This window comes from Equus caballus, chromosome 7 (assembly GCF_041296265.1).
Source record: "Equus caballus isolate H_3958 breed thoroughbred chromosome 7, TB-T2T, whole genome shotgun sequence".
Classification (NCBI taxonomy): Eukaryota; Metazoa; Chordata; class Mammalia; order Perissodactyla; family Equidae; genus Equus; species Equus caballus.
In genome coordinates, this window is record NC_091690.1 from 5789926 (window position 1) to 5800682 (window position 10757).

The 10757-nt window shown below is 53.6% G+C and overlaps 1 protein-coding gene across 2 annotated transcripts in view; it reads right to left on the reverse strand.

Annotated features, from left to right (window-relative positions):
- Positions 1-1859: 1859 nt before the first annotated feature.
- ELAVL1 (ELAV like RNA binding protein 1) overlaps positions 1860-10757 on the reverse strand; it is a 35062-nt gene continuing 26164 nt past the window's right edge. The window contains exons 5-6 of one of the 2 annotated variants that reach the window (XM_023644661.2): positions 6490-6715; positions 1860-3402 (exon numbers count right to left, since the gene is read on the reverse strand). In XM_023644661.2, the coding sequence (XP_023500429.1) occupies positions 3078-3402; positions 6490-6715 (551 nt within the window). In that variant the 3' untranslated portion in view covers positions 1860-3077. The remainder of the gene's footprint in view (positions 3403-6489; positions 6716-10757) is intronic. The other variant, XM_070272625.1, reaches the window with a different exon arrangement.

Consider the following 10757-nt stretch of genomic DNA (forward strand, 5'->3'; position numbering starts at 1 on the left):
GACTCTCAAAGGTTAAGGCAGCTGCCCTTGGCCAGGGAACGACTCACCTTCGGGGAAGAAAGAAGGCAGAACGCACCCAGCGCCATCTGCCCACGGGCTGAGAGAGCCCAGCTTTCAGCTATTCTGGCGAGACGGTGGCCATGTGACTAGAGGCACAGCCAGCACAGAGAACCTCAGCGTGGCATGTTGCCCGGAAAAGCTAAGGAAGGCAGAGCCAAGGGGAGGAGAAGGGCTAAGTCAACTGGAACCAGGTTCACAGATGCGGAGCGGCTCAGCGAGCAGCCCCCAGGGGAAGCGACACAGGTCAAAAGAGAACTCGATCAAAGCCTCTTTGGCATTTATGTACCAAATCAAACTTCTGACAAATCAACATTATCTACTCTTCATTCATTTTCATCAAAACCCCCAACTAAAAGGAGAGCACTCATTTTGCGAAATACAGATACGACTGATCGATGCAAAAGACTTTTAAGAAGTTTCTTTTGGATTGTGACTAGAAAAAAATGGTGTCTTCCTTTTGCAAACAAGCCTAGAGAAGATGTCAGGAGCTTTTCGGACACAGGGCCAGCATCTGGTACCCCGATGGGAGTGACACTGCCTGGCGGGAGTAACAGGTCAAAAGCAGAATCCTTCCACACAGTTTGGCTAATTAAAACTCCCAGAGAAACGCGTCGGGGTTTTTAGCTAGAAGGCTGCTCAAAGAGTGGAGACCACGTAAAAAGAGAATTTTACGGAAGTGAGAAACTTCAGGCAACGTCCACAGGTTCATATACACTTCACGTCTCCTTCTCGCCTGCGCCAGCAGCAGAATAATCAATATGGTTCACACAAAAGGCAGGGGAGGGAGGCAGCCCCAGCGCTGGCGGCAGGCCCACCACACTTCACAGCTTACGTTTCCGACAGATTTCTCGTTAAGAAACCGAACACTAGCGGGGGCTGGCAGGGCTGTGGGTCAACGAGGAGACTTAAAGGTCGCCTTCAGGATTGGGAACCTCATCTTCATGGAGACGTTGGCCCGAGGCGAGCGCAACCCGAAAGGTGTGTTCTCTCAGGAAAACACCCTGGTCCCGGGGTAACAGTGCTCTGGGGCGGACAGAGTGGGGACCCCCTTGGTGTCGGATCCAGGCAAACAGGCCTTGGCTCTGGGTTCCAGGAGGAGGCACGTAAGCTGGCTTTGACTTAGGATCTGGAAACTTCTGCGGGAGGGCGGATGTCCTCCGGGGCACTTGGCCAACTGAGGAGACCAGGCCTCCAGGTACGAACCTGGCCTTTAGTGGGAAAAGAGCATGGCAGCCTCTTAAATTTGAGGGGCTCATGCAAGCAGCTGGCAGCCCCTCCACGAAGCACGAGAGACACGGGGTGGGGATGGGCAGCCTTGAACCATCCAAGGGCTTCTCAGAACACTGACCTGCTCTGGAGAAGGCTGTGCCCAGGGCCCACTTTTTTTTCCATTTAAATAAATAAATAAATAGATATAGATAAACAGATAGATAGATAAATAATACCGCAATTCCATGATATCGATAACCAAGAAAGAGCCTACGGTTACACGTTTTTAGTCTCACGTCGAGGTTAAAAACTGCTGGTACTAGGCTGTCCGGGTTTGGACCCTCTCTGTACACTAGGACACCTGGCCTGACCTACTCCCCAGGCCCTCTCTCTTCGCCTCTTTCTACCGGCTCCCTGTTTGACAAAACGCCATCTGTGACCACACGTTCTCACGCCACAGACTCATAAATGCTTTGTCTCCAGGCAAGGCTTTGTTTTTTAAGATCTCATGAACCCTCCCTGAATGCTGGGCTGTCTGGACCTTCCCTAGCCAAAAAGAAAGAAAAGGTAAAATAAAAAACAAAACAAAATTCGAGCAAAACAAAATCAAATTTAATGGTCTTAAATGCAAGAGTAAAAACAAACAAAAAACACAAAAAAGCAAAAGAAAATTAACAGAACAGAACAACCCCAAATGTCAAGGCAGTTATGAAGAGAACTTGCAGGGTTAATCTTTAAAACTACAAATCAAAGGCTTTTTAGTTAATAGATACTGGCAAGAAGTAAGTACTTTTCTGCTGAGTGTTCATACGAAAGCGGAGATTCCAAACAGAGTCTGGCTAAAGTAGAAAAAGGTCTAGCGCTCACGAGAAGGGATGCGAGAGATACAATGCTCAAATGTTTCCGGGTTCTTAAAAAATAGAGCGATCTGAACGCATTCGAGCCGTGTTCGATGCTCTGGGAAACTGGAGAGAGGATCGTGAACCACAGTTATCCGATGTGTGTGGCACCGTGCATGCAGTGTGTGGACAGGAATTCGGGTGGCACAGTGGCAACCCATCTTCAGGCGTGCCTGCGGCTTAGATCTGACTCTGGAATATACTGGAGTTTCCCTGAAACTCTTTGGTCCATTCCCATTGGCGCCTGGGCTTACAAAATACGTTCGTGTCCTTCTCTGGAGGGCCCGGCCCAGCCCGGCGTGTGGGCCCCCTCCCCGGTGGTGGCCCACGTCGGTCGGGCCCGCTGCCGCTGCCAGGACCACTGGGCAGAGCCCGGGGGGCTGAGTGGGCAGGAGGTGGCAATGGAACCTGCTTGGGAGAGCCATTTCCTGTCAACCAAAGCAGAAATCGCTTAAAACGGTGAAGCGGTGGAACGCACACCCAGCATCTGTCTAACGGCTTTAGTCTCAAAACTCAAACTAGAACTAAAAGATCATTTCGTTTGGTTTTTTGTGTCCAGTTTGTGGCGAGAGCGAATGAAACGGGTGTTAGACAGTCTCAGAAGTTAAAGCATGCTTCAGTTTCACCACCATCCCGAGGGACTGGCTAGTCAACAGTCTACTTAGATTTCTGTTTAATATATATTTTAAAGGAAATAACTTAAGAAACTTAAAATTGGTCTAACATGGTGGGATTTCAAACATTTGAACATGTCGGTTGCATCCCAGAGTATAAAAACCTTTTCACTTCTCATTTAGACTAAGACAAACACTTGTGAGAATTGGCGCAAAATGAGTTGTACACTAACAAAAAAGGTTCAACTTCTTCACTCTTAATTAGCTACTCCGTACAAAAAAAAGCATGAGCGAGTTATTTGTGGGACTTGTTGGTTTTGAAGGAAACCTGTAAGATTTTGTCCCCCAGGCGGTAGCCGTTCAGACTTGCTATGGCCATCGCGGCTTCTTCATAGTTTGTCATGGTCACAAAGCCAAAGCCTTTGCACTTGTTGGTGTTGAAGTCGCGAATCACTTTCACGTTAGTGACGGCGCCAAAGGGGCCGAACATCTGCCAAAGGATCCCCTCATCGGCATCCTGGCCGAGGTTGTAGATGAAGATGCACCAGCCCGAGGAAGCGTTGCCTGGGACATTGACCCCAGAAAGCCCGCTCATGTGATCTACACCCATAGGGGAGAACCTAGCAAACAGAGAGCACAGCATTCAGGTCAAGGTCAGTGCCGGCCAGCGCGCCACCGCGGGGGAGCGGGCGGGGGACAGCTCGGGCCCTGGCCTCTACACAGCCCGGTGTGAGGTGCTCGGGCCTGGCACCCCCGCCAGTCACAAACCGAGAGGACTTCAATATGGTGGCGGGGGGAGGGGCGGGCTCCCTGCAGGGTCGAGAGCCTTCTCTTGGAGCAGCGGCCTGTTAGTGGCCTCCGACCAGCCACTCCCTCCACCCCTGCCACCACAGAGGTGGGGAGGGCCCTGTTTAGCCATTCCATGCCCCCCACATTTTAAATGATGGAAGCTTCTCCACATCCTCCTAGCTGCTGTGACATCCTCAGATCTTCCTGGAAGAAACTGCTCATACCCTATATGTCTGTGTATGTGCGTATGTGTGGGGGGGACTAGATTTTTTCTTTTCTTTCCCACAATTTTGCACGTTCCCCTCGTGACGACCCTCCCTCTTTGAGGGTTCAGCAGTGTCTGGTTGCCATACACCCCTGGGGAGGGCCACTGAAGGGTGCAAGGGAATTCCCTCTCACAGTTCCGGGCAACCTTCTGTTGCTGGCTCAGAACATCCCAGAAGGGCCAGGGGCAGAACTGAGGGCTGGGAACTACAAGTTCACCCAGCTTTACTAAACATGTGGGACCCTTTCCAAAGCGACACTTCCAGTGACATCACAAATAAGCCTTCTACAACTGTGCGGCCGTTGCAATAAGGAGTAAGGGAGGTGACAAAATTGTTTCTGAAGCCACGTGACCCTCTAGATATTTCACAAATTAAAAAGTAACAGTCTTCGGGTCAATTTAAGAATATCTGAGCACGACACAGCATCTGTGAAGCCACACAATGCAATCAGAGAAATACCACCTGCTCCAAAATAAAATCGGGCTTCGAGCTGTGGGGCTGATTGGGGTAAGTGGGTGCCTTCTAGCACCATTCAACAGATTCACTCTCAGGGGCCGGCCCAGTGGCGCAGTGGTTAAGTGCGCATGTTCCGCTTCGGCGGCCCAGGGTTCACCAGTTTGGATCCCGAGTGTGGACATGGCACCGCTTGGCAAGCCATGCTGTGGCAGGCATCCCACATATAAAGTAGAGGAAGATGGGCATGGATGTTAGCTCAGGGCCAGTCTTCCTCAGCGAAAAGAGGAGGATTGGCAGTAGTTAGCTCAGGGCTAATCTTCCTCAAAAAAAAAAAAAAATTAGATTCACTCTCTCCACAGATGTGAGAGAAGAGTGATCAGCCCCAGGTTGCAGCCCACGGATCCAAGGGCTATTTTCCATGCAGTTATGGAAGAATCAAGACACATTATTGGCCATGGTTTTGAATCTTCGAGAATACTTTTAAACAGCCCCAGCCGGGATGTCTGAGTTGGTTAAACGACTCAGGTGGCTTGTCAGTGGTACTGAGTCTGTCTGGACGACTGTGAGACCACAGCACCACCAAAATGCGGGTGGGAAAGGGAACCCGAGCACCTGTGTGACATTAAGCCAAGCTGGTTCTCAATGAGAATGGAAAGAGGCTCCAACTTGGAGAAAGACCTCCTTCCCTCCACGTTTCGTAGGATATCGAATGCAGACCCGAGCTATTACAGTGAAGTCTTTATAGAGCGACTATGCTGAAAAGAACCTGCGGGGACACGGTACTGTCTTTATTGACATGACTCATCCTCATTAACCACTGTTGGCTGGCCTTTCCCCTCTAACTGGAGCTGACTTCCTTCATCGTGACTGTCGTGAAACCCACCCCTCCTTTTCTCTGATGGTACAAAAGGGGAACTGACTCTTCCTTTATTTGGGCCTTTTTCCGACGTGATAAGAACTGACTGCAAACTCCTCTCCTGGGTGTCTCTTCTTCTCCTCTATCTGCCTCTGGTGGTGGCTTTGCCCTCCCTCCCCTTCTTCCTCCCACCTCTCCTCGCTGTGTCCCTCTGGCCATCTCGATCCCTTTCCTGCCTGACCAGCATTTGCTCCTGCTCGTCTCCCTTTGTTCCCCACTCCATGTTACTGTGCCTTCTCCTCCTCCAAGCTTCCCTGGTTTTCCAGAGTTCCTGGGGAACTCACTGAACGCTGCCGTCCACACATCCCGCCCAGTCGGTGGTGATGCCCACGGCGTCACCTGATTTTCAAAAGCGGATTTAGCTCGCTTCTGTGCAAAGCCCTTCCCCCGCCTGTGTCTTTAAATTAGAAACGCCAGGGAAGGAAGAAGGCCAGCTTTGGAAGCTGGGCCGGGCTGAGAACTCTGGATCGCTGGCCTGGGAAAATAACAGCTCGCAAATCGGCACCTGTGGAAATGGGCAGGGTTTTACCCACCCCCACTGCTTAAAACAAAGATGGGACACCTGAAAAGCAGCGGAGAAAAATCCTTAACACACCCGAGATAAGCCCTCAGGCCACTTCTTGAAGTTTTGACAGAAACACAACAAAACGGCCCCGAAATTGGAGTCTCCGCTATTCGAGAGGTGGTTCACCCGGGATCCTGGAGTCCAGGTTACTGACTGTCAGTGTCTCTGTTCTACTAGATCCTGGCAACCAGAATCACTTTCAATAGGGAAAGACTCAGGACTCTGGGAAGACTGTCCACCTCTAGGACAGGGCTTCTAAACAGAAGGTGTGTAATATTCAGATCCCAACACGACTCCACAAGCCAGGTGACGGGAAAGGTCTGCCTTGGGCCCGCCTGTTCAAACACTCTGGCAGGACAGCTCTCGCTGTCACATAGAACCATCTTTCAAACTCATGGCTCCACTGTGGTGTCACTAGAAACTGGACACCGGAGCGCTAGGCACGCCCTCCCTGGGGCCTGGTTGGAGCTGGCACCCACTTTTTGATGGCAATTAAAAACTACATGCCCGTGGAAACAAACAGCTGTCACACAGACACCTTCTGGATGCAGGTGGAAATGATTCTGAACGTGGCTTTCTGACGCGATCGGCCTGGCATGCCCAGCGGTCCCCATCGCACATGGTCACCCAGCCAGCCGGGCTGGGACCGCCCTAAGGAGCAGAGCCGGTCCGCTGGGAACGGCTGGATAGAGGAGCGCGCCGCCGCCTGACCCACCTGAATCTCTGCGCCTGGTGATGGACGGGGCCTCCGAACCGTCTGGCTGGCGAGTGGTAGAGCTGGGAGAGCAGCGCCACGTTTTTGTTCTGGTTGGGGTTGGCGGCAAACTTCACTGTAATGGGCTCGGAGGAACCTGGGGGTTTATGACCATTGAAACTGGTAATTGCCTCTTCCGCTTCCGACCGTTTGTCAAACCGGATAAACGCAACCCCTCTGGACAAACCTTTTTAACAAACCAACAAAAATGGAGTTAGGGGGAAAAAATGCAAGGAGTTTTCAAACTGAAAAGCAAAAGTCAAGTCAGTCAGTCTACTGTGGTTCAGACTGGATGCTTGCTTAATGAGATAAACAAAAATGAAACCTAAATATGGACGCTAATGAATTTAAAAAAACCCAATGACTAATAAAAGATTAAGGTTTCAGACTTTCTTTTGAGTTGAGGCACCAACTCCACAGTCTTGGTGCCAAAAGATATCTTGGCGACAGACATCCCAAACAGACACCCAAACCTGTTTCTTGAAAAAAGCCACGTTAGAGGAGATTACATCCTTCACCACTATTTCGATGCCGGGTGCCCACCACAGCATGGGCACACAGACGTGCTGAGGAGCAGGCGGATGACGAGGGCCGGGTGAGGGATCTGCCAGGGCTCTGGTGTCCCCCGAGACTCCCTCGGGCCATGGAGTCCTGCTATCAAGCCTCTCCGGACACCTGCTGCCGAACCCTCACTCATCTCTTGCATACGCCACTGTAAGGTCCTGAGACCCCCTGCGGGCCCCAAATTGCCACTTACTCTTGCCCCAGAAAACTGCCCCAGCACACACAGCAGTGCTGAAACATGCCCACAGACCCTGGGCGGGTTGGGAGACCTGCCGTAGGCCCACTCCATACCTGGTCCTGTTCCTGCATGGGAAGGGCCAGGCCCCCCCGGCTCGGCCTCCGGCTGCCTTGGGAGGGCGCCTTCTCTTGGCAGTTAGACTGAGCCACCCGAAGGCCATCCCTGGGTCCCTGCTGTAACCCAAACCCTCGACAGAGCGAGAACGTGACCCTGGACCTGGCTGCCTGAGAGCAGGGCCCAAGGGCAGAAGGCAGCATTGGGTCAGCCTGGTAGGAGTGAGATCCGAGCAAACTGGATGCGAGAGGGCTCAGCCACTCTCCACCCCATCCATCCACATTCTGGGCCTGGGGGAGCGATGAGGACACCTCGAGGAATGGGGTGGGGCTAGGGTGAGGGAATGCAGAGCCATGGTGAGGCCTGGCTCCTCCTCCTGGGGAAAAGAAACTGGGGTCAAGCGTGAAGGGCAAAGTATAGTGGGGAGGTGACAGCTGAGGGCCAGAGGAGGGCGACGTCACTGGGCTGGAGTCACAGGAGTGCCCTGGCAGGGGAGGCAACAGGGACAGCCCTATCCTGGACACTCAAGTTCTCGACTGCCAGTCACAGGCCATCCTAAGTCGCACTCTCTTCTCTGGACAAAGGCTTTGAGCACGCGGTGAATGACAGTTATCAAAGCATGACAGCCCTGGGCTAGGGCCACCGGCTAAGTGAGCACAGGGACGTCCCCCAGTCAGCTATGTCCCAGCACTGTTTCCCACAGGGTCTCACCAACTGTCCCCATGATGGGCACAGGGCATGGGTCTCCCCAGTTGGCCCAGAGGCCATGGAGGGACATGCAGAGATGCAGGCACCCCAGGTGGGGCACTGAGATGACAAGCATCAGTGCAAGGCACGGTCACCCCCTCTGGGCCTAGAATTCCACCTCAGGCCTGACGTGGACGCGACACTGTGGGCCCTGTTTGAGGCGACAGCAGTCAGGGACCCTGAGGCCAAAGATTCTTTCTTTACAATGATCACCGACCGTGGACGCCCCAGGCTGAGCCCTAAGGCCCACACCCCAACTCTCCAACTGGGAAACTCCTTCTGGGGGGTTCCCCCAGCCCGGAGGCTCCTAGTGGCCTCAAGGCTGCCCCCGCACTGGCTCCACTACTGTTTACATATAAACGTCAAATTCACACAGCCAGAGACACTGGCTGACTCAGTGAGCTCAGACCTAGCAATTCCCACCTGTGCCAGGAAAGTTCCAGAGCCTGAGCTCATGCTAAAATTTCAGTTCAGAAGGAACACCTGAAAACACGTACTTGGCACACACTGTTTTTATTGACTCTTCAACGCGTGAACAGCAGCTTAGACGGGAAAACTGAAGAGAAACCTAACTCGAGGCTAATGGGACTGAAAGCATAGTCGGTGGGCTCCCCGAGAGCTGCCCCGGGGCGGCGGCTCCATTCGATGCAGCAGGACCTTGCGACCAAGCAGAGAGAAAGTGTGCGTGCAAGCGGGGCTCCCGTTTGCTTGTGTAAAACGACTTTCAAAGGAAAACTGCCCAAGCGAAACGAAGAAAACCCCAGAAAGAGAAAGAGAACGTTATTGAACATCAGGGAATGTAAATTCACTAAACGATCTGATGAATGTCTACTTTTTCAAGATGGTTCCGTTTTTCTTCTAGTGTTTTTTAGAATTAAGAGCAGAGACTAATAAATGGCACGATCTCCCGATGAGTAAAGTATAAAGTTTACAATTAAAATGAAGGAGGAAAGAAATTAAAAAAAAAAATATTAAGTTCCATCAGCTTGGGAGGTTAGGAGCTTCCTCGTTTCTTTAACCCTCAAAGGCACGTCATCTGGGGGCAAACTCGACATGGAAGTCTGTCTGCCACGCTCTCCTCTGTCCCGGCCCCTCGTGGGCTCCATGGGGTGCCAGCACCGAGCAGCCTGGCCCAGCAGAGGAGCCCTGGGCTGGTGACCTCCTCTAGAGCAGAGGGAGGGCCTGGAAGCTCACAGTCCCGGGGGCTCAGCCTTCTGCTCTCCGATCCTACTCCCCAGGCCAGGGGAGAGCTGTGAAGAGGGAGCCCCTGGGACCCCCTCATCTCTGCCTTCCCTCTGCCTCCCTCCCGCCCACCTGCAAGGATTCCACGACAGACAGAGGTGTGGGGTGGGGGTCCCAGGCCCTTTGTGCAAGTGGCAGAGGCTGGCAGGGAGGCCTGAGGGAGAGCGAGGGTCCTGTGCAGCAGGCTGAGTCTTGGGGGCAATCCTGAGGTGCCCCAACCCTCTAGGAGACAGTGGCCTTGCAGAGGGAAGTGAGGCCAAATCCCCAGCAGACAGACAAGGGGAGCTGTCTGCAGAAGTGGCCTCCCTCGGGATGGTGGGTACAAAAGCTGGGTGGCCGGGTGCGTTCCCGGGGTGGGTGGACTCTGACCCAAGAGAGCCAGGTGCTGCTCAGCGGCGCTGGGCTCTGGCTGAACAGAGACAAGCAGAGGCACAGCAGTCCTTGGGGAATCTAAAAAGGATGTGGAGGCAGAACGTGGCCCAGCACAGTCACCCTCTCTGGGTCCCCAGGCGGCCCAGTAGATGCTCTTATGCAGGTGGGGCTGGGAAGAAATACGTGCAGCCAACTGTTCTTGCTCAACTGGTACCTGAAGGTAAGTAAGGGGGGCTTTAGGGACCACAGGAAACTATTCTGGTGCGGATGAGGGGGTTTACACCAAGGAAACGGCGTCCCCACCCCACAGCCCAGAGCGAAGGTGTGAATGGAGGAGGTGGCTTGGGTGGAGCCCACGTCCCTCCAGTGTAGCCTGGTGTTGGAGCTGGGGTCTGGGCCAGGCCACGGGGGCTGGGGGGAGGCAGAGCTCCCACGAAATGCCAATGACCTGTGCCTTCGGACCAGGCTCCAGAAGCCGCGTCTCCTCCTCAGGCTCCTGGGGGACATGTTGTGTCCAGTCCTTTCAAGGCCAGGTCCTGGCCTAGTCCTGGAGCCGGACGGCAGGCAAGGCCAGCACATGCCCAGCTGGGCTGCCACAGCTGCGGCGGGAGAAGGAAGGGCAAGTGACAAGGCCACCCGCCTCAGAGCACACGGCTGAGGGGACGTGGGAAACATGTGTGCACCTGCAACCCCTGTCTGTCACAGGACAGGAAGGCCCTGCCTGTCTGCGCCAAGGGCAAAGGCCGCTCTGCTCCCAGGGGTGTGGCTGGTCTCTGGGAAAGGAGGTTGCCTCAGAGCTACGACTTCCTGTGACCCAACGACCCAGGGTCTCCTTTGATGCCACAGCCAAGGGACTGCTGAGCACGCTGTGTGCTGTGTGAACATAAAAATCCCCTGCAGACAATTCCGCTGGCTTCCCTGAGCTCTGCGAGCACAAATCCTCCTTTCTAGCTGTCAGCAGATTCCCACTCCAGCTGGGCCGGAACTGAGGAGTCGGAAGCAGGGATGGCCC